Source organism: Hemiscyllium ocellatum, chromosome 12 (genome assembly GCF_020745735.1).
Source record: "Hemiscyllium ocellatum isolate sHemOce1 chromosome 12, sHemOce1.pat.X.cur, whole genome shotgun sequence".
NCBI lineage: Eukaryota > Metazoa > Chordata > Chondrichthyes > Orectolobiformes > Hemiscylliidae > Hemiscyllium > Hemiscyllium ocellatum.
The window spans coordinates 84,646,335-84,668,095 of NC_083412.1; the positions used below are offsets into that span (position 1 = coordinate 84,646,335).

The 21,761-nt window shown below is 43.4% G+C and overlaps 1 protein-coding gene across 5 annotated transcripts in view; it reads right to left on the bottom strand.

The window, feature by feature from the left end:
* LOC132820866 (cell adhesion molecule DSCAM) overlaps positions 1–21,761 on the bottom strand; it is a 597,498-nt gene that overhangs the window by 97,701 nt on the left and 478,036 nt on the right. For all 5 annotated transcript variants that reach the window (XM_060833222.1, XM_060833217.1, XM_060833218.1 and 2 more), the window contains exons 17-19: positions 20,808–20,954; positions 19,286–19,441; positions 6,359–6,492 (exon numbers count right to left, since the gene is read on the bottom strand). In XM_060833222.1, the coding sequence (XP_060689205.1) occupies positions 6,359–6,492; positions 19,286–19,441; positions 20,808–20,954 (437 nt within the window). The remainder of the gene's footprint in view (positions 1–6,358; positions 6,493–19,285; positions 19,442–20,807; positions 20,955–21,761) is intronic.

Here is a 21,761-nt window from a genome sequence, read left to right on the forward strand (position 1 = left end):
GTTTCTGTATTAATAGCAATTTACAGTCAACCTTGTTTAATAAGACACTGAGGATAAATGTCTTCCTTCTTTCCTTCATCAGGCTAGAATCCTCTGTCTTTGTCAAAGTTCCTGAATTGAGGTGTCCTGACCCCCTTGAGATACTTTTGGGGTCACGATCGACCCTTCCTCTGAGGCAGCAGTGGTGACAACAGAGGAGATGGCCTAGGTTAGAATCATAGAATCCCTACAGTGTGGAAGTAGGCCATTCAGCCCATTGAGTCCACACCGACCCTTCAAAGAGCATCCTACCCCCTACCCTACGGCCTGACATTTTGAACGGCTAACCCATCGAGCTTGCACATCCCTTGACACTATGAGCCATTTAGCATGGCCAATCCACCCTAACCTGCACATCTTTGGACTGTGGGAGGAAATGGGAGCATCCAGAGGAAACCCACGCAGACACAGGGAGAATGTGCAAACTTCACACAGAGGATCACCTGAGGGTGGAATTTAACCTGGGTCCCTAGTGCTGTGGGGCAGCAGTGCTAACAACTGAGCCACTGTGCTGCCAAAGAGATGAACTGTTTTCCAAAGGGATGAACTGTGAATCCTTGCACATCAGAGATCACATGGAACTTCTTAAAAATCTCTTTCATGCTATGTGGGCACAGTGCCTAGACTAATAAGGGGGAGCTGGACGTAGGGGCTGCTCAGTGACTGATTATGTGGGGACAGAGGTGCAGATAAGGAACTGCTGTGACCAGTGAGGGTGCATTTTCCAACAATGCTTCAGTTACAGGGCAAGAAACCCACTCCAGTGATTCTTCATGGTAACAACAACATATTAAACATCTCAGCACTCCTGTCCACAGAAACCTGTGTTCTTCTCTTGTGCTTGTGTCCACTTCTCCAGATTACAAAATTGTTTGTGAACTGTCACAAGGAAAGAGCTTGTGTAAACCTATCACACACTCATAATACATATCATCAGCAGATGGTACAGTCATAGTCCTCCCAACTCCGAACACCACATGTCAGAGAACTGTCAACACACCAACCAGTAACATTTCCCGAACTGGAATAGATTCTGCTTAGCTCCATAAAATAAATTCACTGTCCGCTTTAGACTGACTTCATTATAAAAGTCAGACTAGTGTTTCTTTCTCATTCATTAACAGGAAGTGGGTGTGCCTGTTACTGACCATTGCTCTGGAGAAGGTGGTGGTGAGCTGCCTTCTTGCTGCAGACCGTGTGCTGTCGATAGAATCACAATGCCGGTAGGGAAGGAATTCCAGGATTTTGACCTAACAATGAAGGAGCCATGATATATTTCCAAGTTGGAATGGCGAGCAGTTTGGAGAGGACATTGCAGGTGGTGGTGTTCTTGTGTATTTAATGTACTTGTCCTTCCAGATTGTAGAGTTGGAGTTTGGAAGGAGATGGATGGATAAGGTCAAAATCTGGTTGACTCTGGTCTCCAGCATCTGCAGTCCTCATTTTTTCCTTCACTGAGCAAAATGGCAACCAAGGAACTAAACTCATTGTAGCCAAGAAGATGTCAAGATATTATGGACCAGGCCAGACCCCATCAAGATATTTTAAGAAGATAGACTAGACCTTAGCTTTTCTTATTTTGTAGGTAAATGTAAAGTGCTGTGTTCCAGATACAATGAGATTGGTCAAACTACTCTGCATTCAGTAAAAGACCATTTATTCAAACATAACAGTTAAAGTAAAACAAAAGAAAGAAGAACTTAAAATAATTTAACTTTGTTGGAAAATTTAATAGATACAGTAACTATTACTAATCAACTGTTCCAATATAGTAACATCCCATTAATACCACCCCTTGGCAAAAAGATAAAGTCAGAAACAGACTGTCTCACCTGCAATCTAGCAGCAGGGAGAGAAAAAAAACATCAAATAGAAACCCAGAGAAAGTAGCAGCCTGGAGACCTTTACTGCAGCTTCCAACCCTGCCAAGACTCCAACAACAACTGCTTCCAGCAAAACCTAAAAAAAACTTAAAAAAAACAAACTAGAAATCCTGATCTCCAAGAGCTGGCCACACCCAGCCAGTTGCCTCTATTGTTCCAAATTTTTAAAAAGTCCCAAGACCTCACAACTTATTTATCTTCTCATGGACTGCTTGGCACTTCTCCCCTAATCTCTCTTGAGAAGAAACCAGGACAAACACATCTCTTAAAGCCATAGTATGGTCACAAAGGACACAAGCTTTTGTGCAAATGTTCCAAAATATACTACAGCTGTACTATGTAGTATCAATCAAAATTATAACATGCAGTTTATTTGTTATTTTGTATTCTGATGGATTTATATCATATCATCTTACCAATAGAAATGTACCAATTTCCCAGATGCAGATGATTCCTGCATTCAATTTGAAGTTAAATAAGCAGGAAAATAACACTGGACTCTGATTGTGAGGTGACCACTTGATAGAATGCCCTTTATAATAGATTTAAAATCAATTCAGCATTAACTCTTGCAATATGCAAGCATCAAGTCTGTTAAAATAGTTCCTTTCTGGGCAATTTGGCTGCATTTTGGAGGGTACAGGGACTCAAAGAAGATTTGGCAGCATGATAAAACTGGCATTGGAAACATAAAGCATTGATGTATCTGCAATATCAACCAAACAATGAACAAGAATAAGTCACTTTGAGCACTCAAATTCAGAATTTCTGAAGTACATGTACTGAAGAGATTTCTGATCAATGCATTTACTGATTTCCTTGCTTTACTTAATGTATTTGTTCAGATCGGCATGAATGCAAATGAGCTGGCAATCACTTTAATGTATCATACTATAGGGAACATCTGATTGGCATTCCTCAAACCATCGAGGCACACAGTAGAGCGAGCACGGACCGGGTCCCATGATGGAGCGAGTACAGCCCGAGTCCCACGATGGAGCGAGCACGGGCTGCGCCTCACGATGGAGCGAGTATGGGCTGAGTCCCACGATGGAGCGAGTGTGGGTTGAGTCCCACGATGGAGCGAGTATGGGCCGAGTCCCACGATGGAGCGAGTATGGGCCGAGTCCCACGATGGACTGAGTGTGGGTTGAGTCCCACGATGAGCGAGTATGGACCGAGTCCCACGATGGAGCGAGTGTGGGTTGAGTCCCACGATGGAGCGAGTATGGACCGAGTCCCACGATGGAGTGAATGTGGGTTGAGTCCCACGATGGAACGAGTGTGGGTTGAGTTCCATGATGGAGCCAGTGTGAGTTGAGTCCCACAATGGACCAAGCGAGTACACGCCAAGTCCAACGATGGAGCGAGTATGGGCCGAGTCCCACGATGGAGCCAGTGTGGGTTGAGTCCCACGATGGAGCGAGTGTGGGTTGAGTCCCACGATGGAGCCAGTGTGGGTTGAGTCCCACGATGGAGCGAGTGTGGGTTGAGTCCCACGATGGAGCCAGTGTGGGTTGAGTCCCACGATGGAGCGAGTGTGGGTTGAGTCCCACGATGGAGCCAGTGTGGGTTGAGTCCCACGATGGGGCGTGTGTGGGTTGAGTCCCACGATGGAGCGAGTGTGGGTTGAGTCCCACGATGGAGTGAGTGTGGGTTGAGTCCCACGATGAGCGAGTGTGGGTTGAGTCCCACGATGGAGCGAGTGTGGGTTGAGTCCCACGATGGAGCGAGTGTGGGTTGAGTCCCACGATGAAGCGAGTGTGGGTTGAGTCCCACGATGGGGCGTGTGTGGGTTGAGTCCCACAATGAAGCCAGTGTGGGTTGAGTCCCACGATGGAGCGAGTGTGGGCTGAGTCCCACGATGAGCGAGTGTGGGTTGAGTCCCACGATGAAGCCAGTGTGGGCTGAGTCCCACGATGGAGCCAGTGTGGGTTGAGTCCCACGATGGAGCCAGTGTGGGTTGAGTCCCACGATGGGGCAAGTGTGGGTTGAGTCCCACGATGGAGCGAGTGTGGGTTGAGTCCCACGATGGAGCGAGTATGGACCAAGTCCCACGATGGAGCGAGTGTGGGTTGAGTCCCACGATGGAGCGAGTATGGACCGAGTCCCACGATGGAGCGAGTGTGGGTTGAGTCCCACGATGGAGCGAGTGTGGGTTGAGTCCCACGATGGAACGAGTGTGGGTTGAGTTCCATGATGGAGCCAGTGTGAGTTGAGTCCCACAATGGACCAAGCGAGTACACGCCAAGTCCAACGATGGAGCGAGTGTGGGTTGAGTCCCACGATGAAGCCAGTGTGGGTTGAGTCCACTGGCGGGTCCTGCAGTGGTGGAGGAGCCAGCACGGGCTGATTCCCAGAGTGGCAGTGGAGCAGATTGGAATGGGCCAGTCCTGAACAGAGGCTGGCACATAGAGGCAGTGTGCTCTCATGTTCTGGTGCTGGTGGGAAATGGACTCGTGTTGGAGAGGAACCTAACTGCTTTATTGTCACTTTTATTGTCTTTCAGGACTTTTTAAACACCCATGCTAACCTGTTTTTACTCTGTATCAACACTTAACGTGTCTGTACCTAGGTATCATGTACTTAAGATGGTGCTGAGAGGTGACATTGCAAACTTATCACTGTATTCATTTGCATGTACATGACAATAGAAGTTGTTCATTTGGATTAGCTGCTGGTTGCAGTGTATCGTTAGTATGTCAAATGTGGCACGGTTAGAATTTTAAGAAGGAATCAATTCCATCCCGACCTGGCCATTTCCCACTGACCCACACTCACAAGTTTCAATTCAAAACTCACTCAGCATTAAACCAAAACTGGCCTGTGATTCTGAGGTGACCACTCTCCATTTAAAAGTGGAATCCTGTTTAAATCTCTACAAGTTACTCCTCTGGAAAACCAACCTTTATCTCATTTTGGCTCACTGACCGGAAACTGACTCTTCATAAATATGACATTTTCTGGCTCCTGAGTTGCAATTATTGATTTACCACAGGGGCGCATGCTGGAACCTGAACTGTTTGCAATACATATAAATGTCATGGACAGAGAGATTCATAATATAGTTCCTAACTTTACTAATGACACAATGATAGGTAGGATAGCAAGTTGTAAACAACATATGGGGAGGCTACAAAGGGATATAGAGAGCTTAAGTTGGTGGACAAAGATATAGCAAATGGAGTAAAATGTAGGAAAATGTGAAATAGTTCATTTTGGAAGGAAGAAGAAAAAAAAACAGATTATTATTTAAATGATTAGATTACTTACAGTGTGGAAACAGGCCCTTCAGCCCAAAAAGTTCACTCCAACCCACACCCCTAACCTAACACTACAGGCAATTTAGCATGACCAATACATCTTTGGACTGTGGGAGGAAACCGGAGCACACGGAGAGAATGTGCAAACTCCACACAGTCAGTCTCTAGGTGGGAACTGAACCTGGGTCTCTAGCACTCTGAAGCAGCAGTGCTAACCACTGTGCCACCATGCCACCCACTAATGACTGCAGAATTCTGAGGTGTAGAGGGAATGAGGGATATGAGTACACAAGTACGGACTGGATTTGCAGGTGCAGCAATTAATTAATATCTCTAAGAGAATGTTATCTATTATTAAGACAGGAATAGGACATACAAGTTAAGGATGTTATGCTTCCATTACAAAGGCCATTGATCAGACCAATCTCAAATCCTGTGCGCAGTTTTGGCCTCTTTAAAAGTTGGACAGACTGTGCTGGTTTCCATTGGAGTTTAGAAGAGTGAGGTGTGACCACATACATCAGATGGTCTTGATATGGTGGATGTTGGGACAGATGCTTCCCCCTTTGATGGGTTCAGAATGGGGCAAAATATACTCTCGATGCTAGAAATGTGAATCAAATGCTGGAGAAACACAGCAGGTCTGGCAGCAGCTGTGGAGAGAAAGACCTTGACGATTGCTTCGACAGTTTACAACTTTGAGGTCGCTCTCTCTCTCTCTCTCTCTCTCTATCTATCTTGCTCTCTCCCCATAGACACTGTTCAAAAATGATGAGTTGCTATTTTCGCAAAGAGTTGAGGGTTGAACTCTGTCTCAGAAGGTAGGGGAGGTCCAGTCATTGAATATTATTGGGGCAGAGGTAGATAGGTTCTTGTGAGACAAGGGAGTCAAAGGTTATTGGGAGCAGCTAGGAACATGGAATTCAAAACACCAGCAGAACAATCATAATCGTATAGACTGGCAGGGCAAGCTCAAGGGGCTGAATGGCCTACTCCTGATCCCAATTTGCATGCTGAGGGTTATTACAGGTTAGCCCATGCTGACTGATCTCAGTGACTTCTACAGGCTAGGCTTTCTCTCACACACTCACTCACCATCCACACCTTAAAAATAATGGAACAAGTCCATTTGAATGGGATGGTGTCTGAAATTAACAATGAACTATTTCTTACTGTTGGATATGGATGAGAGCAAAATATGGTGTACTTCCAAATGATGCCATTCATCTTCAGAGGGGCAAGCCAGGAGACAACCACAATCGTAGCAGAGGCTGCAGCTGCTTTCACTCCACCTGGGGGACCTGGAACTAAAATAAAAAAATAAAAATTATTGCAAAGAACTCATAGATACAGGCCATTCAGCCCCACGCCTTGGTGCCAATGTGTACATTCCTTGTGAGACTTCCTCCTCATCACTTAACCTGGCTGGAAAATGAGGCCTTACACCCTTCAGTCTTTATGTGGCTTCTCTTCAATGGATCTGTACTATTCAACACAACTATATCCAGTGGTAGCCAGTACCACATTCTCAGCTCTCCCTGCATAAAGATGCTTATTCTGAATTCCTAATTGCATTTATTGGTTCTGAAATCCCACTCAAGTGGTAGCATCTCCTCCACTTCTACCCATTAATCCTTCCACTATCCTAGTAGGACAGACTTTTTCAGTTCGACAGCATGAAGGCCAAGCTAAATAAGTCTTTCATAAAGATTATGACCTTCTTGCTCTTTTGTCATCCATTTTAACTGTTTTGGAACATTGTCTTCATGTAGATGTTGCAAAATAGGTAGAGTTCATCACTGAGGGGCAGGTAAGTGCCATCTTAAGTCCACATTCCTGCATGTATGCGCAGGAGAGCTGACTAGAGGGTGATTAGATTCCCTACAGTGTGGAAACAGGCCCTTTGGCCCAACCAGTCCACACCGACCCTCCGAAGAGTAACCCACCCAGTACCATTTCCCTCTGACTAATGCACTTAACACTTGGACAATTTAGCATGGCCAATTCACCTGACCTGCACATCTTTGGACTGTGGGAGGAAACCGGAACACCCGGAGGAAACCCACGTAGGCACGGGGAGAATGTGCAATCTCCACACAGTCACCCGAGATCAGAAGAAGGATACTACCTGAGACCTTTTTCTTCAGCTTTTACCTTCATTATTTTTTCATGTGATGCTGACATCCATTTCCTGACCCTCTCTAATTGTGTTTGAGCTGAGCGGCTTGCTAGGCCATTTCAAGAAAGCGCTGAAGAGTCAATTACTGTCGGACGGGAGTCACATGAGGACCAAGCATACCAGGTTTATTTCCCTAAAGCACATTAACAGTCCAGATGGGTTTTTTTACAACAATTATTGACTGATTTGTGAAAACATCTCTGAAGTTAGCTTTCAATTCCAGACTTACTACCGAATTCAAATTCCATCATCTGTCCTAGCTGTATTTTCACCTAAGTGCCCAGATAACCAATTTCTGGACAGTGGCATTAATACGATATTACCACCATCCACCTCTAAAACTGTCCCCAGAGCACTATTGGTGATTGCATTTTCTCCTGTTTGATACTAATTGATGTGGTACAGAGCAAGAGGCAGTCACAGCCATCGTGCTGACTCAGTATAATTGCTGAGGAGTCAGGGGTTGAAGTGAAGTGAACTTTAGCTTGTGCAAGGGCTACTGCAAGGCAACATGGCAAGGCAGGCTGGGTACAACACATTCAGAAACATTTCTTTTACTTTTTCAAACTTGATGGCAACCAGAAGTTAAATGCGAATCTGACAAACAGTGGCATGAAAGTTATTTACCTCAGCTCTTCGAAACCTGGAGGAAGAAATCGATTAAACAATCTTATGAAGAAATACACACCCAATCAATCCTGACCTCATCTGCAGAGGGGAACATCCCAGGAGGGTACGACTGGCTGAATGCTGACTCAGACAGTGAATATCAAAACCTCTCATTAATTCGCGATCGATCACTCACACAGCAAGATGATGAGGCCTGTTTTATAACTTATTTATCACCTTCCTTTTGAGTTTCAACCAATTTTTTTTAAAAGGTCTGAATAAGTTTGTATGCTGCACTGAATGGAAATGTGAAGGCTAGTTTATCCAGAGGCTATTTCCTTAGACTTTCATAACATTGGCCATACTTTTCATCAAAGTGCTGAAGTGGTCTGCATAAAGATCTATTTGTTATCAAAGGCAATGTGCTATCAAATAGAATGAGACATCAAATTGGATGCTTTTCATATCTTCCTTAAAATGGCACTATAGTGATTGCAACGTGGTCAGCCAGATGGCCCTCATAGATAATGATTTCCATGATTGGGGCTGTTAATTTGGTTACAGGGAGGAAGTGAGGACTACAGATGCTGGACATCGGAGTTCAAATGTGTGGTGCTGGAAAAGCACAGCCGGTCAGGCAGCTTCCAAGAAGCAGGGGAGTCGATGAAGAGCTCATGCTCAAAACATCGACTCTCCTGCTCCTTGGATGCTGCCTGACAGGTTGTGCTTTTCCAGCAACACACTTTTTGGTTAATCTGGTCCAATCAGGAAGCCCTGGCTGACAGATATAAACAGCAGTGTCAGAGGCTTTGGTCACTCTGAGAGCTGGCTCTGAGAAAGCTGGACAGTGACTATGCACATGTAATTAAAGGGTGACCTGTTGACGGGATACCGGCCTCTGTGGAGTTATTTCAGGCACAATGTATTTCGAACTGTTGACAGCCATTTAAATTGAGGCATCCCATGAAGATCAGACGTTTGGTGCCACATCAGTGTTGGAGATTTTGCCCCTGTCAGGTTGAGGTCAAACAAAGATCTTTAACTGAGATTTTGTTTTGTGTTTAGGCCATTCCTGATTGCTATCTATTGACCACTTTGGCACGATGCCCTAAACGTTGACTCTTCTGGTCCTCAAATGCTGCCTGACCTGCTGTGTGTTTTCCAGCACCATACTTTTTGACTTTGGCATTATGCTAACTAGGGGGCAATAGTAGATTTGGACACAATGGCATCTTAGTTAATTAGCTCGCTGAAAATCACTGGCCTGTTGGTCACAGAGAATGCACCCCTTAAGGTTAACTCCAGAACGTGAGTGGGGACTGGATATTTATGGAGTCAAACTGTTTCCAGAGAACTTTAAAAATGGTCAGGCTGGGGGTGGGGAAACCCAGATGTGGAGACAGTATCGGTGCATTAACATCACTGTCTAGTAATCCCGAGAACCAAACCACTGCTCTGGGGACAGATTCAAACCACACTATGCCACCTTGTGGAATTTAAATGCAATTCATAAAATCTAAAATTCTAAATTCCGGAATTAGAAGCCAGTCTCACTAATACTGACCATGAAACAATGAACAATTGCTAAAAAGACTCATCTGATTCATTGGGGGTTTTGGGGAAGGAAATCTGTTTTCTTACCTAGGTGTGTTACCCATGTAACAGACTCCAGGGTTGAGTAATGTGCTTGCCTCTGAAATTCAAGCCATTCAGTTAAAAAGTAACGAGGGATGGGCTGCCCCATTCCACGGAAGTGATCCAACAGGTCCCATTTTTCCTGATAGGGGGAGCCTTCCTTTTTCCCAAACCTCCTTTGAAGCCTTGCTTTTGCCTTTAACACAGCTCAATGCCTCCCTTTCTCCTCTCTCATACCCTCTCTCACCCTTTCCCTTCCTCCTCTCGCTCCACAATATCTTTGGTCGCTCCTCTGCCTCAAGTTTTTTAGCCTCGTCCTTCTCCTCTATCTGTGGTCGCGTTTTATCCTTTAGGAGAAACCTTGCCCTACCTCTGGCCCTGGTCTGCCTCAGTATTTTTCTGAATATATCCCATTTCCACCTCCCCTGAGCAGATGGTTCTGCTGAGCCAGGAAATCTCCGGAAATTTGGCACAGTCGCAAACATCCAGCCCAGTGTCTTCAGAACATTTGATGCCATGTTGTTAATCCGAACACCCATGCTCCATAAAGCATTTTAATCAGTTGCTATTCAGTGCTCATGCGTGGGCCCTAATCTTTCCATCATGTTCTCGCACTTTTACTTTCAGAAACTCCTCAAGACCCTACATTTATGATTTTGGTCATCTGTCCCAAAGTTTCCCCCTGTGGTTCAGTGGAACATTCTAGAATCATAGAATCCCTACAGTGTGAAAACAGTCCCAGTGAGACCACACTGACCCTCCAAAGAGCATTCCACCCAGGCGCATCTCCCACTCCACACCCCCTTGCCCCAAGCCTTATTCCCTGTAACCCTCCACTTCCCATTACTAACCCACCTAACCTAAACATCCCCGGACACTATTTAGCACGGCCAATCCACCTAACCTGCACATCCTTGAACTGTGGAAAGAAACCGAAGAAAACCCATGCAGACTTGGGAAGAAAATGCAAACGCCACATAGACAGTCATCCAAAGTTGGAATCAAATTCAGGTCCCTGGTGCTGTGATACAGCAGAGCTCACCACTGCTCCATCTTGTTTTATAACACTTTGGGATGTATTCTTAAATAAATAAAATGGCGTTCTCCCTTCCTGGTAAATCAGACTGGTAGCCATCAAAAGTTAACACCACTAATAGATTGATTCTCTCATCTAATCTATTGGCAGTGTTAACTTTCAATGGCTACCAGTCTGATTTACCAGGAAGGGAGAACACCAATTTTTTTTAATGTAAGAATACATCCCAAAGTCTTATAAAACAAGATGGAGCAGTGGTGGGCTCTGCTGCATCACAGCATCAGGGACCTGAATTTGATTCCAACTTTGGGTGACTGTCTGTGTGGCACTTGCACTTTCTCCCCAAGTCTGCATGGGTTTCCTCTGGTTTCCTTCCACAGTCCAAGGATGTGCAGGCTAGGTGGATTGGCCGTGCTAGACAGTGTCCGGGGATGTTTAGGTTAGGTGAGTTAGTCATGAAGTGGAGGGTTACAGGGAATAAGGCTTGGGGTAGTAAAATAATGTTTAAAATAGCGAGTTTTGAGAAGATTTGTAGCTCAGGTTTTGGTTTTGGATGTAGGTTTGCTCACTGAGCTGCAAGGTTCATTTCCAGATATTTTGTTACCCTACTAGGTAACATCTTCAGTGGGTCTCAGGTGAAACAATGCTGAAAATTCCTGCTTTCTATTTATATGTTTAGGTTTCTTGGGTTGGTGATGTGATTTCCTGTGATGATGTTATTTCCTGTGGTGAAGTCACTTCTGGTTCCTTTTCTCAGGGAGTGGTAGATGGGGTCTAACTCGATATGTTTGTTGATAGAGTTCTGATTGGAATGCCATGCTTCTAGGAATTCTCGTGCGTGTCTTTGTTTGGCTTGTCCTAGGATGGATGTGTTGTCCCAGTCGAAGTGGTGTCCTTCCTCAACCATATGTGAGGATACTAGTGAGACAGGGTCATGTCTTTTTGTGGCTAGTTGGTGTTCATGTATCCTAGTGGCTACAGGAAAACAACACATATGGACCAAATATTGAACTACAGAAGCAATCATCCCAACACCCATAAACGAAGCTGCATCAGAATATTATTTCAATGAGCCAACACACACTGCAGCACAGAGGAACTACGTTGAGCAGAGAAAAATGACCTAAACCATGTATTCAAAAAGAATGGGTACCCAATGAACACAATCCGCCGATTTCTCAGCAACAAACCCAATCAAGCAGACAAAACACCTCAAGAAACCCAAGCCACTCTCCCCTACATCAAAGACATCTTGGAAATGACTGCCAGACTTCTCGGACCCCTTGGCATCATGGTAGCCCACAAACCCACCAACACACTAAAACAGCAGCTAATGACCTTAAAAGACCCTATACAGACAATGAGCAAAACTAATGTCATTTACAAAATACCGTGTGAGGACTGTAAAAAACACTACATTGAACAAACAGGCAGAAAACTAGTTACCAGGATACATGAACACCAACTAGCCACAAAAAGACATGACCCTGTCTCATTAGGATCCTCACATATGGATGAGGAAGGACACCACTTCGATTGGGACAACACATCCATCCTCGGACAAGCCAAACAAAAACACACACCAGAATTTCTAGGAGCATGACATTCCAACTGGAACTCTATCAACAAACACATTGAGTTACCACCCCCTGAGAAAAAGGAACAGGAAGTGACTTCATCACAGGAAATGACATCACCAACCAAGAAACCTAAACATACACTTAGGAAGCACGAATTTTCAGCATTTCTTCGCTTGAGGCCCACTGAAGATATTACCTAGTAGGGTAACGAACGTCTGGAAATGAATCTTGCAGCTTAATGAGCAAGCCTACATGCAAAATGTTTAACATTTCCATTCTTGCATCACGGCTTCACCACTCCCTACCTCTGAAACTTCAAAAGCCCTACAACCTCATGAGAACTGTGACTTCTTGAGTATCTTTCCCTCACTTTGACCCCTACGTCATGGCTACGTTGTAGCCACCCAGAGTCCTGGCTCTTATAAAAGGGACTAGCTCTTATTCCATATAAGTGTTGTGGTCAGAACTATTAACTGCTCCTGGTAATGACTGGCCAGTGCTAAATCCCTTAGCCATCCTGTCACACAATCTTCCCAACCTCATCATCAACACATAGTGCAAACCACTGATCATTGATGCTGTTTTGAACATTGGTTATGGATTGTTATATCATCTAAAATCCTGCAAGCTCACTCTAATCCTGATTCCAGGGCATTGGATGTTTTGTCACATTATGGCACAAGAGAAAACTTGTGTATTTTGAAATGACATACTTCATAATTACAGAAGAGATGTCACTAACCCTGAATCTCACAAGTAACCCTCATAACATATGCAATAAAAAAGAATATATGCAATTATTGACTTAATTGCATTAGTGATGGTTTGATCAGTTTAAGGACCCATTTGCGAAATATTAAGAGGGAACCTAAATATTTTAAACTTTAACTTTAAGAACTAATCGAAATAGTCTGTCAATGTATGATTGGATGGGTTCGACTTGGATATGCTTCTACTTTTAAGGGATTTTACAAGTAAGGAACTCATAAATGTCAAATAATTACTGGACAAATTCTAATTGGAAATTCAAAAGAACATCTTTACCTGGAGGATGGTACAAGTGTGGAACTTGGCAAAAGTGAGGACTGCCGATGCTGGAGATTAGAGTCAAGATTAGAGTGGTGCTGGAAAAGCACAGCAGCTCAGGCAGCATCCAAGAAGCAGGAAAATCGACATTTCGGACAAAAGCCCTTCATCAAGGGAAATGTCAATTTTCCTGCTCCTCGGAAGCTGCCTGACCTGCTGTGCTTTTCCAGCATCACTCTAATCTTGACAAGTATGAAACTCACTAACAGGGTGTAATTGGAGAAAATGGCACAGATATCTGAATACATATAAAACGTAAATTTGATAAATACTCAAGGGAGAAGGAAATAGAAAGATATGCTGTGAGAGAGATGGAGTGAGGGAAATGAGTATTAGGTAACTAACATCCACACAAACACTTCAAAAGAAATGGCTTAACTCTGTCTATAAATTTTTGGAGGCTTGCCACTTTTGTCCTACATGTACACATGAGGAAACGGGGCAGAGAAAGCCATGAATCCCATCAATACTTAATGCACTCAATGGTAGAATATCAAATACACCATCTTCTACTATCAGTGGTTCGGGTTTGTTTATAATGCAGACTAATTGTGGTATTAAGAGAGTGCTGAACTGTTGGAGCTGCTTTGACACAAGTACCCTAGGATTAGTGTTTGTTACATTATCCAAAACTAGGCTCCTGACTACAGTGTAACTTCAGTGTTTGTGATAACATCTTCATCTTAATTTAAGGACAGTTTTACAAAGGCAGTTTTGGAAATGACTCTCTTACTTTATCCTATGTCTAGGGTGGCACAGTGGTCGAGTGATTAGCACAGTTGCCTCATAATGCCAGAGACCTGGGTTCAATTCCAGCCTTGGGTAATTGTCTATGTGTAGTTTGTACATTCTCCCTATGTCTGCATGGGTTTCTGCTGGACACTTTGGTTTCCTCCCACAGTCCAAAGATGTGTAGGCTAGGTAGATTAACAATGGGAAATGCAGGGTTACAGACATAGTGTGGAGGGATGCGATGCTCTTCAGAGGGGTGGTATGGAGTCAAATCGCCTGTTTCCACACTGCAGGAATTCTATAGGTAGATTTCATTCAGTTGGCCTAGACACCATTTAAATCACTCGATTGGTATCTTGTTTGGAAATAAGATTACTACATAGATAAGAGTGTATGATGCAACTCTTATAATTGCTGGGGCATTAAGCACTGGGCTAGAAGCATCAGAATAGGTGTGGGCCCTTCAGTTTCTTGAAGCAGTTTCACCAATCTATTCAATTGTACCATCTTACACATTTTGTTTTTCTTAGTTTCATCATTATGAATATGCTTCCTTAACAAAAACGTATTGATCTCGGAGATGAGGGACTTCATTAATGTGAGAAAACTGAAGCAGTGAGGCGTGCTTTCCTTACAGCAGTGAAAACTAAGAAAAGGTACACATATATAATAATCAATAATCAATGGGAGGAACTATAGAGGAACTGTTTCCAGGTGGCAGAAGGGTCAGAAGCCAGAAAATATATATTTAAGGTGATTGATATGGAGCTAGAAGTATAACAGAGGAAACATTTTGCTTTTACACAGATTTATTATAATGCAGAATGTATTACCCTGAAAAGGGGGTGCATTCAGATTCAGATTGTAATACTCAAAAGGGAATTGGATACATTCTTGAAGGAAGATCTTTCAGAAGGCTATAGGGAAAGATCAAGGCTGTGGAATTAATTGGGGAGTGCTACCAGGGATACTTTAAGGGCTTGACGGGCCAAACTGGCCCCCTTCTGTGATCTATCATTAAATAGTTTGATCTCTTAGTGAGAGAGCTTCAGATTTCCAACACTTTTCAAACAAAGCACTTCCTGATATCAACCGTGAATGGCTTAGCGCTAATTTTAAGATTCTATCCCTTGCCAGAGGATATAAGATATCACTATTTAACCTATCAATTCTTTTCACTCTTTCCAATATTTTGTTTTAGATTGCCCATTAAATGTTCTATGCACAAGAGAACTCAAGCTGCTATAAAAGCTGCCCTTATAAATTAACTCTTTAAGCCAAGGTCTAATTCGGTGCAAGCAGGAGGAGGGAACTACAGTGAGGATGCCATGGTATTGTGGTTCAGGGAGCCATTCAAGTGACGGGAATAGATACTGTTGTCTGCAGCCGTGGTCATGAATCCCAAAGACTGTGTTGCCTGCCTGGTGCCAGGATTAAGGATACCTCCTTAGGGCTAGACAGCAACTTAGAGTGGGAGGAAAAGGATTCTATCACCATCACTCACGTTGGTACAATTGACGTTGACAGGGCTCAAAGGGAGATTCTGCTCAAAGAAACAGTTCGGAAACAAATTAGAAAGCAGACCCTTCAAAGCAATAATCTTGGAATTATTCCCTGAGCCACGGGCAAACTGGCATAGGGCAAATAAAGTCAAATGTGCACCTCAAAGATTGGTGCAAGAGAAATGGGTTTCAGTATATGGAGCTTGAGGACCAGTACTGAGGAGAAGGGAGCTGTTCTGGTGGGGCAGGATTCGCTTGAACCATGATAGGACCAGTGGTCCACTGAATCCTATAACCAGGGCGCTAGAGAACATTTTAACCTCAATAGAGAGGAGATATTATAAAGCAAAATGACATGGTGGCACAGCAAGACACTAGTTAGGTAATAATAACCAGAGTGCGACAGAAAGGGAAAGAGTGTGCAAACTTCAGAGAATAAAACAGGAAATAGGATCAAAGGTAGAAAGAAAAGATGAAAAGGTAAAATTAAGAGAGATCTATGCAGATAAATAAGCAGGAATGACAGCAAACAAGCAGATAGTTAAGGATATAGTTCATGTCTCTGAACAAAAATACATCCCAGTAAGGAGGAATGATTCCAAGAGAGGGATAAACTAATCATGGCTACCCAAGGAAGATATGAAACTTATGAAATTGAAACATAAAGAACATGAGGAGGCAAAAATCAATGATAGCCCCAGGCAGTTTAATAAATTCAGAATCCAGCAAAGGAGGGCTGAAAAGATAAGACAAAGAAAATAAACTATCAGGGCAAATTGGCCAGGAAAATAAAATTAAAACTGGCAAAAATATCTTCCTTCAACATAGAGATCAAAGTGAACACTGCCCCCTTAAAAAATGAATCTGGGGAGAAGTTAACGGGAACAAGAGAATGGCAGAGGAGTTTTACAGATATTTTTATAAATGTTTTGAGAAGGAAGAAACTTTGAACATTCCATTAATGCTAAAGAAGGAATTAAGTACTACCATCATCACTAGAGAGGTAGTATTAGACAAACTAATGGGGTTAAAGGTAGATAGGTCCTGTAGCCTTGATGGCTTGCATTTCAGGATCTAAAAGAGGTAGCTACAGAGATAGTGGATGCATTGGTTACAATTTTCCAAAAATCATTGGGTTCTGAAGATGTTCCAGAGGATTGGAAAACTGCCAATGTGATAACCCTAGTCAAAAAGAGAAGGAAGCAAAAAGCAGATAATTACATATTGATAAGCCTAACATCGATTGTTGGAAAATGATTGGAATCCATTATCAAGGAAGCAATCGCAGAATATTTGGAAATTCATAATCTAATCAAAAAGAGTTAGCATGGCTTCATGAAAAGGAAATTGTCTCTGACTTTTTTGAGGAAGTTGCGACTAGTGTGGATAAAGGCGAACCAGTAGATGTGTTGCATTTGGACTTCAAGAGGGAGTTTGACAAGACATCTCACAAAAGGTAAAGTTATAACAGCCCATGATGTTGGAGGTGGTATATTAACATTGATGGAGAAAGTTAACTAATAGATGGATGCCACTGTGGCACGGTGGCTAGCACTGCTGCCTCACAGCGCCAGTGACCCAGGTTAGATTCCGGCCTCAGGTGGCTGTGACTGTGTGGAGTTTGCACATTCTCCCTGGTTTCCTCCCACAGTCCAAGGATGTGCAGATTAAGTAAATTGGTCATACTAAATAGCCCATAGGGTTCAGGGATGTGCAAGTTAGGTGCATTAGTCAGGAGTAAATGTAGAGGAATGGGTCTGGGTGTGTTACTCTTTGGAGGGTTGCTGTGGAGTTGTTGGGCCAAATGGGCTGTTTCCATACTGCAGGGATTCTAAAAAAAAGACAGAAAGTTGGAAAAAGGTGGGGGGGGGGGGGGTGCATTTTCAATGGTTATAGATCATTTCTGCTGGCCTAAGTGCCACCATCTTCACTCGATGACTTCTACTCTTTCTATCTTTGCTACTGTACCCACCTCTCACCAAGGCTTGTGCTCTATCATTCACACTAATGCCAACAATGTCTTCCCTCACTCATTGTCACCCTCATCCCCACCCCTGACACCACTCACCCTGAAGGCCTCTGTGCTGACGACCTACTCACAAACACCTCCACCAACACTAACAGCTGCCCCACCCACATTCACGCACCTCCCTCTCTCTTTTTCAGGAGGAAATAGGGCCACAATAGGCAGAAAGAGTCAAAATGGGTGAGGGGCTGCCCAACATTCAATTCTTCACCCCTTATGTGGAGACTATCTTGACTGACTATCCTGGGCAACTGACTGTCAGTGTTCATGCCTTTGGATTGGTATTGGAGGCTGCTTTGTCTCACTGTGTTTTTCTGTTCTGTGCAAACCACTGAAAATGTTAACTGATATCATGAGATAAGCTTGGGTTATAAAAGACAGTTCCTGGGAAGAGCTAACCATGTAGCATTGCCATAGCTGTGGTTGTTTAGTTGTCTCTAAGTTGTGTATCAGAACATTTCAAAAGCAATAATAGATCCCTAAACTTACATTGAACCTGATATCCTACAAGAGGCAATCATGCATCTGAGATATAATGTAACTAGGTAATAAATATTACCAATTAAACCTATTTACTTTTCATTAAGGTTGACATTTGTTTTACTCATTTACAAGACCTGAGCATCACTGGCCAGGATTTATTATCTTTCTCTCATTGCCCAGAGGGTAGTAGGGAGTCAACCACATTGCTGGGTTAGAGAGTCACATGCAGGTTAGACCAGGTAAGTACAACAGTTTCCTTCCCTAAAGGGCATTGGTGAGCAAAATGGGCTTCTTCTGACAACATTTTCACAGGCATTTTATGACTCTTAATCCCATTGGTATTGGATTCAAATTCCACCATGGCAGGATTTGAACCCATAGTCCCAGAGCATTATGGCCCCTAGATTAGTTGTCTAGTAATGATACCCCTAAGCTATGACCTCTCCTACTAACTGCTGCAGGTTTTTTTGTGGGCATCCTTCCTCACATAAAATCCATAACTTACACTAGAACAAGAAAGATTGATGGCAGTGATCCCACCCAAAGTTTATTTGTCAAACCATTATAACACGCTGGTAGCTCGGACAGCCAGCACTATAATAAGGCAGAGTAGATGAAGCTCAGACTTGACAGTTAATTAATGCTGATATCGAACAGCCGAAATGGAGGGAGTTCCTTTACCACCATGAACCTCCACAATTTTAGAAGAAAATATATTTCGACAATGGAGGCACTCAAACTGTGTGGAGTACACTAATGGATATCACCAGCTAATGACCTCACAACTCCAATATGAATGGATTTTCAGTTGGTTTTAAGAGGTGGACGTTTAGCTTTGTAATTGGTGTCATTGTACAATCCTGATTTAATTAATTTGTTGGAATCGGGGGAAGCTGCAGAATGCTGCACTGTACATAGGACTTTATGAAAATAGGGTTGAGCAAACATTTCAGAAATGATTAGCTGGAGGTAATGCAGAGGAAGATTACTAGAATAACACCTCGAGTGAGTGGGTTGTATTATGAGCTTCAGTTGGGTTTGTTTTCACTGGAGTTCAGAACACTGTGCGGCAACTTGATTGAAGTTTGGAAGATCATGGATGGTCCTGACCAGGTTGACATGAGAAAGACGTTTTCTCTTTTGGGGACAGCACCATGCTGAAGGGGCTGAATGGCCTGCTTCTCCCCATTTTGTATGTTTGGATGATTGGAGCATCATTATCATTAACCTACCATCCTCCTTGGTACGTGTAAAGATCTGCTCGCTCCTGACTCCGTCTCCTGCCCGGGTGAATGCCAGCACCTGTATACTGTAGTTGGTGAACTTCTCGAGTCCGTCAAGCTCCAGCGTAACTTGGGTGGTTGTGACATTTCTAATCTCTCCCAGCTCTGATAGAAAGGAAAGGAGAAGAGCAAATGTTGAATTGGGCAATCGTACATGTTAACACACTCAGAAGGCAGACAGGAGGTCAATGACCAAGGAGTGGGAACGTCAGTCTAGGTTCCCTTTGCTCCTGCTGGAATATGAATATCATATGCCTCCCCTCAACTGTGAGCTGCCGTCAGACAAATTCATTGATGGCCTGCATTCTCCCAGGAAGAATTATTGTCTGATTTAGATACTGGAGCATCTGCTCCTGTCTTTTTAAGTGGCACTTTGGAAACCTGAGTTATCAATCAGAAATTAAATTTGTCCAGTTTCCGAAATGGCAGAAATCCATGACTGTAAAACCACAGGGAATCAAATCATAGGAGCTTCCTTGTGTCTACAAAGCCTTCCTGACCCAGAGGAGCCCACCATCATTTAAAACAAGCTAACAGCATTGTTCCTTTGTCAGGTGACCTCACCTGATGAAGGACCAGCACTCTGAATGCTTGGGATTTCAAATAAACCTGTTGGACTATAACCTGGTGTTGTGTGACTTCTGACCTCGAAATTTCAATGACGTTATGGTTCCTTGAAAGTGTGGCGTCACAAGTAGACAGGATGGTGAAGAAGGCATTTGGCATGCTTGCCTTCATTGGTCAGAAGACGGATTACGGGCATTGGAATGTCACGTTATGAATGCACAAGACATTGGTAAGGCCACATTTAGAGTACTCTGTATAATTCTGGTCTCCCTGCTATAGGAAGGATGTCATTAAACTGGTTAAGGTGAAAGAAATATTTACAAAGATGTTACTGAGAGTGGAGGGTTTGAGTTATAAGGAGAGGGTGGACAGGCTGGGGCTTTTCTCACTGGACCATTGGAAGCTGAGAGGTGACCTTGTAGAGGTTTATAAAATCATGAGGGGCATAGATAAGGTGAATAGTCAAAGTCTTTTCCCAAGGGTAGGGGAGTCCAACACTAGAAGGCATAGATTTAAGGTGAGAGGGGAAAGATTTAAAAGGGACCTGAGTGGCAACTTGGTCACGCAGAGGTTGGTGCATGTATGGAATGAGCTGCCAGCGGAATTGGTAGAGGCAGTTACAGCATTTAAAAGACATTTGGACAGGTAAATGGATAGGGAAGCTTTAGAGGGATATGGTCAAATGCAAAATGGGAGTAATTCAATTTCGGGTACCTGGTTGGTATGGATGAATTGGACTGAAAGGTCTGTTTCAGTGCTGTATGGCTCTATGACTCTAATTGATAATGGCAAATATACTTTATCTTGGCTCTCCTTTCCTGATCAACCACACTGTCAGAAATAGATAGAGGCAAGGAGGCTGATGACTGCTTTCATTATCCATAGCTCACTGCAACATACTTACCTCCATCTGGGAGATTCGCCCAGTAAATAACTCTGTATCCTTGGAGAATCCCATTCAGCGCCTCTTTTGGTGGCATTGACCAAGACAGTGAAATGGCTTCCGGAGATATGGCATTGGCTTGGACATTGTCTGGTGGTCGGCTGGGCACTTGTCATAAGAGAGAAAAAATCAAAATAAAAGGCACAGATGTGAAATTCTGCAAAAATGTCATTCTAGTGCAGGAAAATAGAACATAGAACACAGAAAAATACAGCGCAGTACAGGCTCTTCGGCCCTCGATGTTGCACTGATCCAAGCCCACCTAACCTACACGAGCCCACTATCCTCCATATGTCTATCCAATGCCCATAAAGAGGGAGAGTCCACCACTGCTACTGGCAGGGCATTCCATGAACTCACGACTCGCTGAGTAAAGAATCTACCCCTAACATCTATCCTATACCTACCACCCCTTAATTTAAAGCTATGCCCCCTCGTAATAGCTGACTCCATACGTAGAAAAATGTTCTCATGGTCAACCCTATCTAAACCCCTAATCATCTTGTACACCTCTATCAAGTCACCCTAAACCTTCTTTTCTCCAATGAAAACAGCCCCAAGTGCCTCAGCCTTTCCTCATACGATCTAAACATGGTTGAAAACAGCTATGATACCCAAAGATTCTAAATGTGTTTCATTTTATTTCTAAACATGGTTACCTTATAATCCTTGATTGTATTTTAAGGGTAGCCTTACTTATCTGTGACTTCTGACTCCCATGCCAATGTGATTGGCTGTTAACTGGTTTCTGATGTAGCCTAGATCAGAGCTATCAACATGTGACAAACAGGATGCACCATTTCTCCAAGGCCATCAGCTCTTCCAGAAGAAAGGTAATCAATAATTTCTCAAGGCTAACTAGAAATACACAATAAATGTTGGTCTTGCTCATATTCCAAGAATGAATCAAGAAAA